The 18,730-nt window shown below is 34.5% G+C and overlaps 1 protein-coding gene across 1 annotated transcript in view; it reads left to right on the top strand.

The window, feature by feature from the left end:
- Positions 1 to 18,730, top strand: part of LOC150088255 (intermembrane lipid transfer protein VPS13A-like) — a 3,009,916-nt gene that overhangs the window by 1,927,409 nt on the left and 1,063,777 nt on the right. Inside the window, exon 50 of the mRNA XM_090370087.1 lies at positions 615 to 695. Coding sequence (XP_090226213.1) covers positions 615 to 695 — 81 coding nt within the window. The remainder of the gene's footprint in view (positions 1 to 614; positions 696 to 18,730) is intronic.

Below are 18,730 nucleotides of genomic sequence, written 5' to 3' on the forward strand. Positions count from 1 at the left end.
TTCTGATATTAAAAGCTCTATGAATATTAATTCGTACATTACGGACTAAGTGATAAAGTTAATTTATTAAAACATATATGTAGTGCTATAAGTTATAATTTATGAGCCTCTGATACTGATTATACTCCTACAAAGCTACTAAAAACCTCCAGTTTCTGCTATATCAATACTAAAACAGTGACAGCAAAAATGCAAATGTTGTTATTGATCCACCCAATCTGGCACAAGTTGACTGTTGGTTTTTTATGCAATTACAAGGGTCAAGTAAATAAAAAATACACCAGATTAATCAGGAAATCACAAAAAAAAATGCTACACTACTAAATTTAAATCAAAAGTTAGAGAAAAACAATGATTTCAATCAATAAATAAAGATGCACTTAGCAGCCTCCAAAAAAAAACATGTAGTATCTTAGTGTCATCAGCAGACTTTTCCTTAGACTTTTCCTTTACTGTCTATCATTCTTTGCTTGTAACATTGGTCTTTGTTTCATATTAATGCATATTAGACGTTATTTTTTGTAACTGATAAGCTTTTATGATAGCAATTTCCCCATATTTATTTTTCACTTTACTATATATGTAATTTGTTTTTGTTTTTTTTATGCCATCAGAATAAAACAAGATATTACCTTATTGTGGATGTGGACCTGTATAGAGGAAGAAAAACTATTAACATCTGCTCACCCTTACAAGTTAGTATAAAAGAGTCAGAATATCTGACTTCCCTGTTCTTTTGTAATTACAGTAGAACTTCGGTTATCCAGAATTCAGTAATCCTGAACATCAGTTATCAAGAATAATTTGAAAGGCTGATTTTTCTTCTTCTTCTTTTTTTTATTAATGATAATATTTGAGACACATTTATTATGCTACTAGAGTATTTCGGTCTGGTTTTTTTCGTCTTATATCTTTTTTTTTTTTTTTTATGAAAACCCCAAACACGAAAGGTATCAAAACCTATAGTACTTAGTACCGTGCATGGGTTGAAGGAGAAGTATGGGGGGGGGGGGAATGCTGGAAACTTTGCTCTAGAGACTAAACATGGGTTTCACCACTTCAAGCCTCCAATAAGCAAAGTGGTGGTATTTCACCGGTTGATGAAAGTCATCTACCACCTGATATCTGGTGAAATGTTGAATTAGGACTAATGGGTTTTCTTTGAAACCATGAGTGATAAGGTTTAGTCATTCGCTTCCGTGAACCAAATATTCCATGACATACTTTGTTCTCTTTATTTCATATTATGTTTAGTTTTAGGTCCAGATTCGGTAAGAATAATATCGGCCCGAAACTGCGATTTATTATTTTTCTCAGTTTTTTACGGTAAAATGTCAAAATATATTATTTTTCTCAGTTTTTTTAAAGTAAAACGAAAAGAAACAGCACTGAAATGGGCAGAAAACCAGGAAGAATGCGATATAATCAAATTAATATTATTAAGGAACTTGAGAGATTTTGTAGCAAAAAAAAAAAAATCACAAAAATCAATCAAACATTATTTTAAAAAATTACTTAAAATTTTTTTTCCACATAAAATTTGCAGTAAAATACCTATCAAAATATACATACTTATGTAAATGTGGGAATTTTTATGTATAAGTTATTATTATTATTTTTTAAAATTAAATAAATTCATTTTTTTTCACGTTATTTAAAGTCTTTTACTTTTATCGTAATACATTATAACAGGATTTATTTATTTTCATCTTACATTCAATTATGTGGAGAATTTTGCTATCCGGAAGTGGTCTGACATTAATTATTCCGGATAACTGATGCTCTATTGCAGTTAACATATACTAAAATTATTAAAAAAATAAATTATAAAAGAACGGATCTTAAAATATTGAATTTGAAAAGAATTTAGAAAAGTCCTAAAAATACCTGAAAGAACAAATGTTACTTCTGTTTTGGTGTAATATCATCTTCTACACATCTATTGTATATAATTTTATTCAATTTCATTGATTTCTGGATCCAAATTTCCAAGAATTTCTTCTTTCTTAAGCCAAAATGAAAATTTTGTACCTGAATATTTTAAACATTAATTTCCTCTTGTACTCACTTCAAACCAGATTTTTTGATTAAAAAAATATAAAGTATTGCAAAAAATATAAACTCATTGTTACTTTTTTATAAATCAGTAATATCCTCTACATCAAAATTTGCATATCATAATTTGATTTATGCATGTGTTTTAACATGCATAAGTCAATGCTTAATATGATTTCATCAATTTAGGACAGAATTCCAGAGAATCTTTTCATTTCTACTTTTCTAAACATAAACTGAAGAAGCCTCATCCAATTTTTCATTGATATTTTCATGCTACTATCTCTTTAGAACTGTCTACTGTTAGTTGGAAACACACAGGGTTGTAGTGGAGGATATACGTGGCAATACGCCATATACCTCTGGATTATTTTAGGTGAATAGCGTATACCTTCTGGTTTTTGAAATACTTGAAAAAACAAATATTATTAAAATATTTAACATTATAATTCAGAGTATACCTTCTACTAATTTTACCACTTAACACTGGAAGCACAAAAGAGATGGCAGCACTCAAAAATTTCAATTTATTTTGATGTATGAATTTTCAATTCATATGTAGATGAAATTATTTTTTAAATCTACTTAAAATAGCTGTAAAAATATAGATCTATGTATATACTCTCCAGGGCCTACACATAAAAACCATAATTTGCATGAAAAGTTAAGTAGTTTAATTCAATACTCAAACAAATTAGGCAATGCATCAATTCTCTACACAGTAAATTATCCAAGTTGGTGAAATGGCATTATTTTAATTACATCTCATATTGTGAATACCTTCACTATGAGTTGCCTGTCATTATACTACTTTGAATAAGTAATGCTTCCTCATACTTATTCTCAGTGGATACCACCACGAGTGGCCAGTGCACTATTTAGTCAGTTTCGTGTGATATAAAGACAGGGAAAAGAAAAATAATAGTGCTACTATCTCTTTAGGCTTTATAACTATGATGATTATAACGAACAACTATACAGACAAAGACAAAGACATTTGGCCAATAAATCAGAAAGTCCTTTTAATGGGAAATTGTTAATCTTTCCATATATTAAATGTCTGTTTTCTACAGCAGCATATTAGAGAGGCAACAGAGAAAGCAGTATTCTTGATCTGATTATCAGTAACGACCCTTCTTGTATTAAGAAACCACAGATAAAAGACCCATTAGGGTGGCAGTGATCATGATGTATTTATGTAGGATTTACTTAAAGATGTAACTACTGTTGAAGGTAAGGAGATGGGCTTTTGTTTTCATAATGGTGGTTACAGTGGTCTGAAATGCATTAACTGTAGATAATGCATTTCAGATTGCTTAAAAACTGGAGTGGTATTTTGCATCTGCATTCAAATGATATTTTAGGGATATGGATACCAGAAGTATATCAAATTTTAACAGGGTACATACTTGATTTTAGTAATTGAGATGAAGGTTGAAAATAGATTGCTGCACTAAACGTGAATAAGGCACCCAGGATTGATGGAGCTATCTAATTATATTAAGAGTGGCAGCAAAAGAGGTAAGCTAACCTACAGCCATACCTACATTCAGGGGGAGGGAAGTCCCTATGGACTGAGAATGTGTGCATATATCCCCAATTCACAAAGTGGGATCCAAGGATGAAGTGAGATTACAGATCTGTGTGACTTTTTGTCCAAATAGTGGGGTCACTAGTTAAAGAATGTAGTTATTCAGCAGTCACAGTAATCACAGCATGTATTTGTTGAGGGGCAACCTTGTGTGACTAATCTGATTGGATACCTCAACATGGTAACAAATGGTACTGGATGCAAAAAATAATTTTGACATCATGACATCATGTACAGGGCAATTCAAAAAGAATGATACACTTTCATATGTTTATTGTTAAATTAAATGGTGAACCTACAATCATGTAATAGTCACCAATCATTAAAAAAAAACTCTCAAAATTTGATTCAAATTGACATAGGAAAGTGATTTTCTCTTTTGCCACCAAGGATGATCTTGTTACGAAAATGTCATCTGTACAACAAAAGATGTTCAGCATTCTGCAGTTTGCAAAGATGAAATGTATGACAGTGGTTCAACAAAGGTTCTATAGATATTTAGGAATTGAGCCATGAACTAAGAGCAACATTTAATGTTGGTAAAAGCAACTTGAAGAAGATGGTTGTATCTGCAAAAGAAAAAGTACTGGTTGTCCTCATGTATGGAAGAGAAGTGGACTGAATCCAACAAGCCTTCCAGTGAATTCCACAGAAATCACATACCAAGACGTCGCCTCTGTAGCCAGGTGGGCAGGAGCAGCAGTGCATAGCACACGCTTCTTGATTAGACCGGGGTTCAAGCCCATGACCACCAAATACGGAGGATGCGGAAAGGTCAGGGAATGACCACCGCATATCCCCGTAGCAATATGGCCTTAGTTGCTAATGCTCCTAAAAATAAAAAATAAAATAAATAAATAATGTACCAAGACAGTCATGAAATATAGTTGTCCCAGACAACCATATACCATGTTCTAAAACAAGTGATTACCTGTGAAAGGTTACAGGTTGAAGTTTGTACAATTCCTAAAACTCAATTACAAAGTTAAACAATATGATTTCTCCATAGCGGTGCAAGCTGACTTGGAAAATAATGAATTTGCAAACTGCCTCATCTTCACATTTTACTTAAACATTAAAGTGAATTGTCATAACGTGCACTGAAAATTTCTGACCCATCTTAGAGCATGAACTGGATTCAACAAAAGTGAATATCTTTTATGCCATTTCACAACAAAAGTTCTGTGACCCATTTTTCTATCTATTAGAATAATAGGGATTATCTATGAGGATGTGCTAATGAACTCACTTTCCCCTCAGTTAGAGGAAGTCTCAGACAACTACAGTTTCCAGCAGGATGATTCGCCGGTCATTTTCATTGGAAAGTATGCCCTTACCTCAGAGCAGCTCTTCCACACTGCTGGATTGGTCGTGCTTCTGCTACTGACCTGTCTTTTTGCAGTTGACCTTCCAGGTTCCCTATGCCATATGACTTTTCTCTTGGAGTATGTGAAGAACATCATTTATAGACCAACCCTGGCACATGATATCTTTGGGAATTATGAAAAGATCATCACAGTGGTAGTAGCCATAAACAGGGATATACTAGAGAAAGCACAACAGGAATTCAAATGATGTGTGACATGGGTTACTGCCGACATTGAAAGTTTATAACTTTAAGGTATGAAATCTATTGAGGGCAGTATAAAGGACAGGACATAAATCTAAAATCAACAATTTTCAGGAGAGACAAAACAAACTTTTAAAAATTGTTACACATCAGCAGAAAGAATTAAAACAATAATTCCAATCATTATCACTTTGTTTTATTGTACCATTTAATACCTATAACTGAAGATTGAAATTTCAGCTTCGAATCAGGAAAAATTTGATGTGAAATCCATTCAGCCCTTTATGTTAACAAATATTCTGAGTTTCCGAGGAGATGAGCCCTTTTGAGTAACTTAATTTCTCATATTATGGAAATTATAGTTATATTCTTTATTATACATAAATATGTAAGGATGGAATATATTTATTTTATTATAATGTGATTTTTTTTTTTTTTTTTTACATCACAATTAAAACGTGCATAATGGGAACATTTTTTAATCTTATATCCTGATTCAAATCAACCTATTTAATTAACAATTAAAAATATTTATCTGTCATCTTCTGATTCAATGAAATCTGGATCATCTTCAATTACATTGCTTGACGTCAGAAATTTATAAAATCCATTAAACACGGGCAGAACTAGAGAGAGGAGTGAGAATAAGACGTGTTATTCATTTTATTATTTTTTTTTTTATTCGAATAGGAACTAGTTTGTTGTGGGCTATGTTGCCAGGCATTTTGCACCCTCAAAAAAAATTGCCAACTTCAAAATTCAAAAACAGATGTTTTGTAGAAAAAATGAAAAGTGCAAAACTTATTTTAAATTGCAAGGATAAGTAATAGAACAAATTACCTTTCTCAAATAGAAAGGAAAATGTTTTAGCACAAATCATTTTGAATAAACTTGTGAATTGTGATGTTAAAATTTAAGTATTTCAGGCGTGAAAAAATTACCCGAAAATTGCACAAACACACTGTTACTCACTTGATTACAACATAATGTAATCTATCCAGCTGTAAACAACACGTGTTGCCAACTAAAAAGAATGAGAGATTTTTTTTTTCTTAGCCAAAAATATCACAAAATTTCAAAAAGAAAAATAGGATAACATATAAAAAGGATAAATAAAAAAAAATAGAGTATAGAATTTTTTATAAGACTTTATAATTAATTATAATTCATAGCACTGTTGTCGTATTTATATTAAAATAAAAAATATAAATTGTCAGTTGTATGTTTTACATGGGTTAAAAAACTAATCTGTATAAAACTGTGCCCCTCAAAGGTCAGTACTGCACCCTAGTCAGCTGCCTAGTTCGCCTAATGATAGCACCGGCCCTGCTTGCGGACACAGTGTATAGGTAGATCAGATAAATAACAGCCTCTTCTTTTAAAATTCACAACTTTTTAAGGCTCTTTCAGCAATAAACTTTCTTTAAAATAGAAACTTCCAACATCATTTTTTCTGAACTGTATCATTAAATATCATGATATTTGTAACATGTTTTGTCAATATCATTTTTATGAAATACCAATAGTACCTTTAGAAGTCCTTCAAAATCATAAAACTCTTCTTGTTTCATCTCGTGCACCTTAGATTTATTTTTAGTCTCAGTTGAATGAACTAAATGACATCAGTCATGATGATGATAGATGGATAATTCAAGCTCATATATTTTTTTTCTTTATCAAAGTATCATTGGCATCACATTCCATATGGGAATGTCCAGAAACTAAGAAGTTGTGATCAATAACCAAAAATATTGGGAAATGTAGACAGTGTTTTTTTTTCATAAATATCGCTGTCATATGTGAGTTTATATTCTGACAGCCATGTGCATCAAAATAAAATGTCACATAAGTAGCATCAGGAGGCACACTTAGTTAGCATTAGTTGAGGCATATGATGCAAGAAAGCAAGCTTATAGAGCATCAGCCAAAAAAAAAAAAAAAAAAAACCCTTCCAATTGCAAGCAACTGGTCACTGCAAATGTTTGTCTAATTCTTGCACCTTTGTTTGTCTAATTTGCTTGTACCTTCACAATGGTGGGACTGTTAGTAATCCTGGATATAACCCCCATGCACAAGCACACTGTGATGACCACCAGGGGTCTAGTGTGAACCAACGTAAGCAGGGGTCTAGGTGTGGCACTCACACCACACGGAGGAATGCTGCCCCTCTGTGTTACCATGCAATACTAGTTATAGATGACTCTCATCAACCAGTGCAATACCACCACTTTGCTTATTGGAGGCTTGAAGTGGTGGAACCCATGTTTAGTCTCCAGAACAAAATTCCAGCTAATACTCCCCCCCCATCTCTTCCACCGTGCAGTATGATTGATGTCTTTTGAGGTTAGGATGAACATCATGGCACGATCCAAACTTCCTTACATTTCGAGGGTACAGCTCTAAAATGATGTTCACAGGCTGGCCGCTAGTTTGTACACTGAACCAAACGATTGATAGTGACTGGAGGGAGTCCGAATAGTGTGTATGCAGGGGGGGGGGCATTGTTGGGACCACATCATGTCAAAGATCTGGGTGTATTCTTATCATGTGTTAGATAGTATGAACCAGAGCTGCAATACTCAATATGTTCTATGTTGATATCAATATTTGTAAAATAATAAGAGAAGTTTACCTCAATATAATATGTAGAACACTTCCGTATGGGCCCCAGGTGCCAAGCGATTTATTAGTGACTAAGCGATTCCCAGTGATATATAGAGTGTTCTAAAAATAAACAAGTTTCTTTAATTTCCTCGTTAAAATCCTATTATTTTTTGTGAAGCAGCTCTTTATCTTACAATCAGTAAGTGAAGACACAGAAAGGAAACTCACCTTTCTTATTTTTTCTCTTATTCTCACTTTTACTAATCTAACTTACACAGCCGCTTGGTCACTAAGAGGCACTGCTCTTGCCTCCACGTGGCGGGGCTGGTAACCTGGGAGAGGAAAGTAACACTCCCAGGGCCAAAAGAGCAAACATGAGTAGTAAATTAACTACTAGTACTATAGGGCTTCAAGAGAAAGCTCTACCAAGTAGGGAAACAGAAAACACAAAATCAAAGAGACAGAAGACAGATATGGACCCACCAAAAATACCAACATTCATTGTCATACATGCGACAGGAGATCAGACATTAGGAAGTATGTCTCCGTTTGTAATCCAGAAAACATTAGAGGGTCTAGTAGGATCTCCCAAGTCAGTTCGACGGCTGAGATCTGGAGACATACTAGTGGAAACAGAAAATCCCAAACACTCCCAGAAATTACTTTCAACAACAATTTTTGGAAGAATGCCAGTAGTTGTAACACCACACAACACACTGAATTCTTCCAGAGGGGTGATCTCAGAGTGGGACCTCTTAAATGTGTCAGAGGAAGAGCTCACAGAAGAATTAAGAAGCCAAGGAGTTACAGGAGTGAAGAGAATTAATATCCGAAGGGATGGAAATATAATTCCAACAAGAACCCTTATCATAACATTTAATACTCCAAAACCTCCAGCAACAATCAAAGCAGGATATCTGAACTGCCAAGTACGACAATACATACCAAATCCACTACGTTGTTACAAATGTCAGAAATTTGGACATTCACAAATGGCATGCAGAAACTCAGCAACCTGTGCAAAGTGTGATTCTAAAGAACACGAGACTACAGTTTGCTCTGCCAACATCTTGAAATGTACAAACTGTAAAGGGGAACACCCAGCCTACTCAAAAACATGTGAAAAATGGAAACAAGAGAAACTAATTCAGAAATACAAAACAGAACACAACACAACGTACCAAGAAGCAAGGAGAATAATACATCCACGGCCAACATATGCACAAGCAGTAATCCAATATAAATCAGTAGAAGTTCAAACTGAAATTTCCATGATGCCAAAAGAATCATCTACTGGATTGAAGGCACAGAAACAGGAGAAAATAGTGAATACCTCAATTTCTCTTCACACAGAACAGATATCCACAAATCAGCATCACAATGAAAACCGACCTAAACTTATAAACACCAAAGAAACCGAACAGATGGAAATAGGAAAAATAAACACAACTGAAGAAACAGTATTAGAAATTTTCACAGAAGAAGATATGGACATGGACCGACCAAACTATCCTAAAAAAGATAAGACAAAGCATAAGAATGCTCCATTTCGGAAGCAACCCGGAAGCCCTAGAAAAACCAAATAATGGATCAGTTCATCCAGTGGAACTGTAGAGGACTACGTGCCAATTACGATGATGTCCAGTATTTAATAACACAACATACGCCAATATGTTTTTGTCTACAAGAGACATATCTTAGACAACAAGACACCCTTTCAGTGAAAAATTATAGACTGTATAGGAAAGACAGATTAAGAGAAAGTTCAACACATGGAGGTGTAGCCATCTTAGTCCATAACCATATCCCAACCGAACACATTCCTTTAAACAGCAATATAGAAGCTATAGCTGTAAGAATAACACTGAAATTTAGGGTAACCATCTGTTCAATGTACCTTCCACCAAGACCAAATATACCATTTGAGGAAATAGACCAACTAATCTCCCAACTCCCATCATCTTTCTGTATAATGGGAGACCTGAATGGCCATAGTCAACTGTGGGGAAACATTGATATCAATAGACGAGGACGGATAATAGAAAGAATAATAGACCATCATAACCTTTCACTACTCAATAATGGCAAACATACGTATTTTCACTTTCCTAGTCGCACAACCTCAGCAGTAGACCTAACTATATGCACCCCTTCACTCCTACCGGAATTAAAGTGGCAAGTAATAGAAAACCCATACAGCAGTGACCACTACCCAGTAATCACCATACTGACCAGAAACCTTCCTTGCCACCCAAACAGACCACCTCGCTGGAAAATAGAAAAAAGTAACTGGGAAAAATTTAGAGAACTGGCAATATTTAATCCACAAATCATCCAAGAAACATTGGTCGATGATGCTCTAAAGCACGTCACAGATACCTTAATACAAGCAGCCAAACAAACAATACCCACAACCTCGACTCGTTTTCCATTGCACCCAAAATCCTGGTGGGACGAAAATTTCATGAAAACAAGAAGAGAACAAAACAAAGCCTGGAATAAGTTCCGGAGATATCCTACAACAGATAATCTGATAAAATTTAAGCGAGCACGAGCACTAGCTAGGTATACTCGGAAAAAAGCCAGAAAAACTTCCTGGATCCAGTTTACTTCCTCTATAAATAGAACAACAAACACAAAAATAATATGGAATAAAATAGGAAAAATGAATGGGAAGTATAAAAACCAACCATCACTAGTATTACATTGGAATGGAGAAAGCATTACCGAACCATCAGAGATAGCTAATATATTAGGTGAAACGTTTGCTAAAGTATCGTCCAAACAATCCTACAATACTGAATTTTTGACCTATAAGGAGAAAACGGAAAAAAACAGAATTAATTTTAATACTAAAAGGATTGAACCCTACAACCAACCAATTACAATACATGAATTACGTCAAGCAGTATCACAAACAAAACCAAGTGCAGTTGGACCAGACAACATACACTATGGTATGCTTAAACACCTAAAGCAGAAAGAGATAGAAAACCTCCTTCAACTGTACAACCGCATATTTCTAGAAAACCAATATCCTGAAGCGTGGCATCATGCAATAGTATTAGCTAGCTTTCCAAAAACCCAATAAAGATCAGAAGGACCCAAACAACTATCGTCCGATAGCCCTCACAAGCTGCTTAAGCAAAGTACTAGAGAAGATCATCAACAAAAGATTAGTCTGGTTTGTGGAGACAACTAACTGGTTCACCAATATGCAGTGTGGGTTTAGATACAATCGATCCACATTAGATCACCTTGTACGAATAGAAGCAGATATAAGAGATGCATTTATAACCTTAAAGCATATGGTTATGGTATTTTTTGATATAGAAAAGGCTTATGACACGGCATGGAGACACGGTATATTACAAGATATCCACGATGCAGGACTCAGAGGACATTTACCACTATTCATTCAAAATTTCATGAAAAATAGAACATTTCAAGTTAGAGTACAAAACACCATGTCAAAATCATATAAACAAGAAGAAGGAGTTCCGCAAGGGTCTGTCCTGAGTGCCATACTATTTTCAATAAAAATAAATAGCATCACAAAACAACTACCACCCACAGTGTCATATGCACTATATGTAGATGACTTCAGTATTTCATATCAAGCACAGAGCATGGGAACAATAGAAAGACAACTACAATGTGCAATTAACAACGTTAGCCATTGGGCCCAGAAAAACGGGTTTAGAATATCAAAAGAAAAAACAGTCTGCATACATTTCTGTAGAAAACGAAATTTACATCCCGAACCTGAACTAATATTGCAAGGTAACACAATACCAGTTAAACAAAGTGTAAAATTTCTTGGACTTATTCTAGACAGCAAATTGACCTTTGTAGAACATATAAAAGAACTACGAATAAAATGTATGAAACAACTTAATATTCTTAAAGTCTTAACAACAACATCTTGGGGGGCAGACCGTTATACCCTGCTCAACTTGTATAAAGCACTAGTAAGGTCAAAAATAGATTATGGAGCACTGGTTTATGCATCAGCAAGAAAGAGCGCCCTCAAATGGCTAGATCCGATTCACCATAGTGCAATTCGAATAGCAACAGGAGCCTTCCGCACATCCCCTATATACAGTCTCTATACAGAGGCTAATGAACCACCACTTTTCCTGAGGAGACAACAGTTGTCATTGCTGTATGCTTACAGGATAAGACCCATAAGAGACCATCCGACTTGGACAACTTTATTCTCGCCAAAATGGGAAAACATATATAAGAACCGCAAAAGAGCAAATCAGCCACTAGGCATCAGACTACAGGAGCTACTGATAACACATGACCTAAAAATAGACAACATTGCAAACCAAGAAGGATATATAGATCCACCATGGATAAACCATACCACAGCCTATGAACTCCTCACACAAAACCGGAATAAAAATACTTTATCAGACAGCAACTTTCAACAACTGCATGCAGCACATAGAATGCAATATCCCAATCACATACCAATATATACAGACGGATCAAAATCAGAGAACCATGTAGGAGCAGCAGCAGTATTCCCAGATATTACATTGTCACGCCAACTCCCAAAAGAATGCAGTGTCTACACTGCAGAATTAGTAGCAATTCAGATAGCCCTGGAGTATTTCACTTGAGAGCAGTAATATACTGTGATTCATTAAGTGTAATCCAAACCATACAAAACACAAGCAATATAACCCATCCAGTACTCTGGCAAATTAAACGGATACTAACAGACTTCACAAATAAAAAACAAGATATACGTTTCTGCTGGATACCAGGACACAAAGGGATAAAAGGAAATGAAGAAGCGGATAGAATTGCAAAATCAACCAATAACCTTCAAGAACAATATTTCACAGTTCCACATAATGACTACAAGCCAATCATTAAAAATCGCTGTCTAACCCAATGGCAAGAACTCTGGAAAAAACAAACATGGAATAAATTATATGAAATAAAACCAAAAGTTGAGCACTGGAAAACGAGCATCAGGAAATCAAGGAGAGAAGAAGTAGTTCTGACCAGATTGCGGATAGGTCATACGCATTTAACAAATGGTCATCTATTACGTGCAGAAGAACCCCCAAGATGCCAAGTATGCAATACTATCCAAACAGTTAAACATATACTAATAGAATGCCCAACATATGAAAGTGATCGACACCGAATTTTTTCATCATTATATAAAAGAAACCAAAACATCACCCTTGAAGATCTTATAGGTGACAAAGAACATGTGTCAGATATTTTTAGATTCATACAAACAATCAACATATACCATCTGCTGTAAATAATAGTATAATACCGCAGAAACAGTTAACCTTTCACATTCGAACAAGATATATATATAAAGAGAACATTGTATAATCAATGAACTGGCGCACTATGATCTCCGTTGTCGATGCGCCAATAAACACCAAAACAACAACAACAACAACAACTTCCGTATGATACTCTCAAGAAATTAAAATGGAAAAATCGAAAAGCTTACATTAGAGTAACAAATAATTAAAAATCATTTTAACACAATTAAAAATCAATTTAATGTGATTAAAAATAAAAAAAAATAATTAAAAGAATTTAACAAAAAAATTGCAAAAATCATTTTGCAATTTTTTTCGTTAAAGGAGCTAACCTCCTTTAACAGGCAAAGGCAGATTATGAGAAATCTTTGGCAAAGGATGTAAAGAAGAACAGCAAAGAGTTCTTTACTTATGCAAACTCTGGAAGGAAGGGGATTTATCAGATTGGTCCACTTCGTATCGATGGTTCGAAGGTTGATGAACTTGCTGAGGTAGCTGACAAACTGAATGAGTATTTTGCATCTACATTCAGAAATCAGGAAGTCTGTAGGGAAGTGGAGGCTAGAAGCTTATCAAACTCTAGCAGGGAGCTAAATGATTTTTTAATAACTGAGAGCAAAGGGGAGGAGAAATTGTTGAAATTGAACCTGAAAAAGGCACCTGGGGTGGATGGGATCTATCCAGTTATATTTAATGAGGCAGCATAGTAAATAAGCAAACCCTTAGCCATAATTATGAAAGCTTCCTTGGACTCAGGGGAGTTTTCCATGAACTGGACATGTGCAAATATCTCCCCAATTCACAAAGGGTGACACGAGTAATTACAGACCTGTTAGTTTAATTTCTGTTCCTGGGAAACTAATGGAATCACTGGTTAAAGAAATACTGCAGGGTTATCTTGACAAGTCTGCAGTTATAGTTCAGACACAGCATGGAATTTTTAAGGGGAAATCTTATCTGACAAATTTGATTGGATACTACAGTGGTAGACAAAAAAACTGTATCACCTTAAAAAAAGTAACATTTTATAGTGAAAATTATAAGATATTGTTTGATTACAGTTGTGTTGTTTGTCGCAAAACAAAGGTATTGCATCAAATAATGCTTCTATTGCATCAGACAGTAATTGTAATCTATTGCACCAGCCAGTTCTATAAATACGCTTTGGAAGGGTATACATACTGATTAGTATCCTGTTTTGCAGAGGTGTAAGAATGGCTCCATATGTTCAGTTGACACCAAGAAAAAATGTGTAGCTGTTACTGTGTCCCAGGAAGGACTTTCTCCTGTGCTATCACTGATTAAATAGGCTGCCACCAATCAACAGTATCCATGGTGTTGTAATTAAAGCATGAAACAGGTAATGAGAAGGGAAGACCTGGATCAGGCCGTAAGAGAGTGACTATGCCTTCCCAAGATCAATATTTGAAATGGCTATGCCTTTGTAATCACCATGCCAGTGCTCCTGATCTAAAACTGGACTTGCCTCTGGCACTGAAACAAGTGCATGAACTATCCAAAGACCACTAAATGGCCAGAAGAACAACGGTACACGACATCACACACCTCAAGATCCATATACTTTTAAATCTCTGGCCTTTACAGTGAATTGTATCATACCACAATGTAAACTACGCGGAGATGGGGGAAACCCCTGGTGCTGTTTGACCCTAAACACACTTTACACTTTACTTTATCCAAAGACCACTTTCGGAATATGGTCTGCATGCCTATCGGCCCAAGAAGGAGCCTTTGCTGACTCAACAAACGAGGAAGAAGCGACTTACTTGGCTAAAACGCATGTTTCATGTACAAAAGAGAAATTAGACTCTGTTATCATTTCTGACGAATCAAAATTCAACCTGCAACGGCTCAAATGGAAAGCTATATGTCAAAAATACCATCCTGACTGCATAACACCGACTGTAAAGTTCCCCGCCAGTCGGATGGCCTGGAGATGCATAACAAATAAAGGGGTGGTGCAAATTAAGTTTATTAACGGAACGGTGAATGCAAAAACCTACACTGCTATCTTGAAGAAGTGCCTGAAACCCGTTATTAGGGATCACCACACAGACATTCAAAACTGCATTTTTCGACAGGACTCAGCACCTTGCCACACAGCAAAATGAGTAAGTTTTATGCTATTTAGATTGTCTTCTTGTCTCACAAGGCTTAAAACATACTTTACACCAATTTTTCCCTTGTTTTTCTCCCTTAAGGTGCAGTCATACCTCACAAATGCTGGCATTACAGTGTTGAACTGGCCCATCAACAGTACAGATTTGAACCCTATTGAAAATTGCTGGTACATAATGTCGTCTAAAATTGCTCGGAAGAGGCCAGCAAGTAAGTTTCGGCTGCAGGAGAACATTATAAGGGTATGGTACCCAGTGTTGCCATTTTAGCGGTTTTCAAACTAGATTTAGCGGAATTGCTTCAGGTTTAGCGGATAAAAATATGAAATAGCGGATAGCGGGAAGAGTATAAATGTTTAGCATTTTATGTATTTTGGCAATGTAACATTTAAATTAAGAAATATTCATTTAAGAAATATTAAATTAATTGTTCAATTAATTATTTAATTAACAATAAAAATAATTCATAATTGAAATAGTAGGGATAACATATTTCATAGTTATTTTTTATAAAGCGAAGAATCGGTTTTATATTATTCTGGATTTCCCTGAGGAGAACCCCAACAATTTTACGTAGTTACGCTCGCGATCAAACGACCTGATCATTGGGTCATAGCTTTAAATTGTTGGATCAAATCTAAAAATGTGGGAAAAATTCTAATGATGCCTTTTTTTGAAACCGCGAAGGAATGGCATTGGATAATTTTTCTTCGCGTATTTGTTTGGCTTCCAAGAAATGCGATCCGAATTACCGACATCTCTTTCAACGTTTCTAATAACCACAGAGCAATAAGTAATAAGAGTAATAAGTAATAATTATTTCTAATAACCACAGTGTAATAATATCTTAGTATAGTCAGTCCTTGTATAGCACGATAGTTGTGTTCCTAGAAACCCTCGTGAAATATAAACAAGAGGCCCTATGGGAAAAATTGGGTTAGGTGCCGACCACCCAAGATTGAACACACATTTGTAACCAAAACTTTACCAAACACAATAAATAATCGTAAAAAAATACTTACGTATTTTATTACGATTATTACATAAAGGTCGTAATAAAATATTGCTAATGCTTTTGCTTTTATCGTAAGCAAACTTGTTTTTTGTTTGATTTTCTATCCAAACAGATAACAGCCATTCCATCTCTTCCAATTCTTTGTGTGTTAATGGATATTAATTACACTTTGAGTTGTTCCTGCTATGAAAGTTGTTTTTATTTTCTCCGCATTCTTTGTAATTCTCAGCGTTGCCTCATTTAGGTCTGTAGCACGTGCAATATCACATGGTCTTTCATTTCGCTCAAAGCGTTTCACGATTTCATATTTTTTTCTCTATCGATAGAGGCGGACTGGCCATAAGCCTTACCTTACGGGATGGCGGACAAAAACAAAACGAAATATACCCAAAATTTTCGGAAGGAATGGTTAGCTTTTCCGCAATTCAAAGACTGGTTAGTAGAGATTCCAAAACATCCAACTGGAGCAAGATGTAAGTCTGATTTTACTGCTAAAATTTCCGACATTAAAGTCATTTAATGTCGGAAATTTTCAAACTTTCAAACATATTAAGTCAGCAGAACCATTTTCACCTAATAGATCAGGCAACCAATCTAAATAGATTTTCCCACCAAGAATTTACAAACAGTGGAAGCTGAAGCAAAGTTAAGTTTGTTTGTTTGTGCTCACTCTTCAATACTGGCAATAGACCACCTTGGTGAATTATGTAAGAATGCATTCCAAGATCAAACAGCCAAAACTTTAAAATTCATCGAACAAAATGCAGCGGCATTATAAAATATATCGTACACCCCCACTTTCAGAAAGATTTATTGAAGTCAGTGCTCGATGATTTTTCAAATTATAGTTTGTTACTAGATGAATCAGACGATATTAGTGTGACAAAACTATTAGGTATTGCAATTGGGTATTATGATGAGCAATTTGATAAAAGACTTTCTACGTTCTTAGCTCTTGTAGAATTAGATCAATGTAACGCTGAAAATATTTCAAATTCAATTAAAATAACGCTGGAAAAATTTAAACTTCCTTTAAATAATCTTGTGAGCATTGGGACAGATAATGCTAGCGTTATGATTGGAGTTAATAACAGCGTTTATACACATTTGAAGTCCGATGTACCGAACTTGATATTAATTAAATGCGTATGTAATTCTTTGCAATTAGCAGTATCTCATGCAACACGCAAAACATTCCCTAGAAGTCTAGAATTCATGATCGCTGAAACTTATAATTGGTTTAGTAAATCCACTAGCCGAATATTTATACAATGCCACAAACGATGGTGCAGATCCGAAAAAGATAGTTCATTTGTGTCAAACAAGGTGGTTATCCATTGAAGTTGCTATAACAAGAATTTTAGAACAGTATATTGAATTAAAAGCCCATTTTGAAATAACTCGTTTGACTGACAAATGTTGTACTGCAGAACTTCTTTATTCAATGTTCAAAGATGAAAGTAATTATCTTTTATTTTTAAAACCTATCTTATCTGAAGCACAAAGAGTAAACAAATCTTTTGAATCAAATACTGCCGATCCTACATTATTACTACACGATTTAAACACGCTATTGTCGATGATTGCCAATAAAATGTTTTTACCAAATACCCATATTGAAAGGATAGAAGAGGACATTAATAATTATTTAGACCCTAAGCCATATTTAGGTTACCAATTTGAAAGAAAAATAAATGAGTTAATAATGAATAAACTTATCAGATGAAATGGCAATAAGAGAGAGAGGTCGTAATTTCTTGATTGATTTGTATCTACAATTAAACCAACGCCTTCTGGACAACATAAAAGAATTAGAAAAAATATCATTAATCTCAGTTAACAATATATTAAAGCAACAAAAAGAACCACTGATAAATTTATTACAAAATTTAAAATTGTCTGAAGTAAAAATTGAAAAAATTGAGCAACAGTATATAAACATTACTCTCGTTAAATGGGAAAACATCTACAATACAATGAATTTTTGGTAAGAAGTTTCGAAATATCGAGATGCAAGCGGTGAAAATCCATTTAAAGAAATTAGCCAATTTGCATTGGATATTTTAATTTTGCCATTATCCAATGCAGATGTGGAAAGAATATTCAGCAACTTAAATCTAGTAAAACACAAAACACACAACAGAATGAGTGTTGGCATGGTTAATGCAATCTTATCGGTATGATACGGGCTCAAAAGAGTTGAAAAGTGTTGTAAAAATTATGTTTTACCTGAAGAAGTGCTTCGCAAAATAGGTACACAAGAAGCATAAGATGAGGAGGTATTGAATTTCGAAATTAATTTAGATTTTTAGATATTGATTTTATATTAAAAACAGAATAATAAATAACTATTTATATATACTATTTGTTTGTTTGTTTTTATTCACTACAAAGTACAAACAAATGAAAATTTTAAAAATTTGGCGGGTCAAGTGCTAAAAATAGCGGATTTTG

Source organism: Mastigoproctus giganteus, chromosome 3, assembly GCF_048544385.1.
Source record: "Mastigoproctus giganteus isolate SK-2022 chromosome 3, ASM4854438v1, whole genome shotgun sequence".
In the NCBI taxonomy this organism is placed as follows: Eukaryota; Metazoa; Arthropoda; class Arachnida; order Uropygi; family Thelyphonidae; genus Mastigoproctus; species Mastigoproctus giganteus.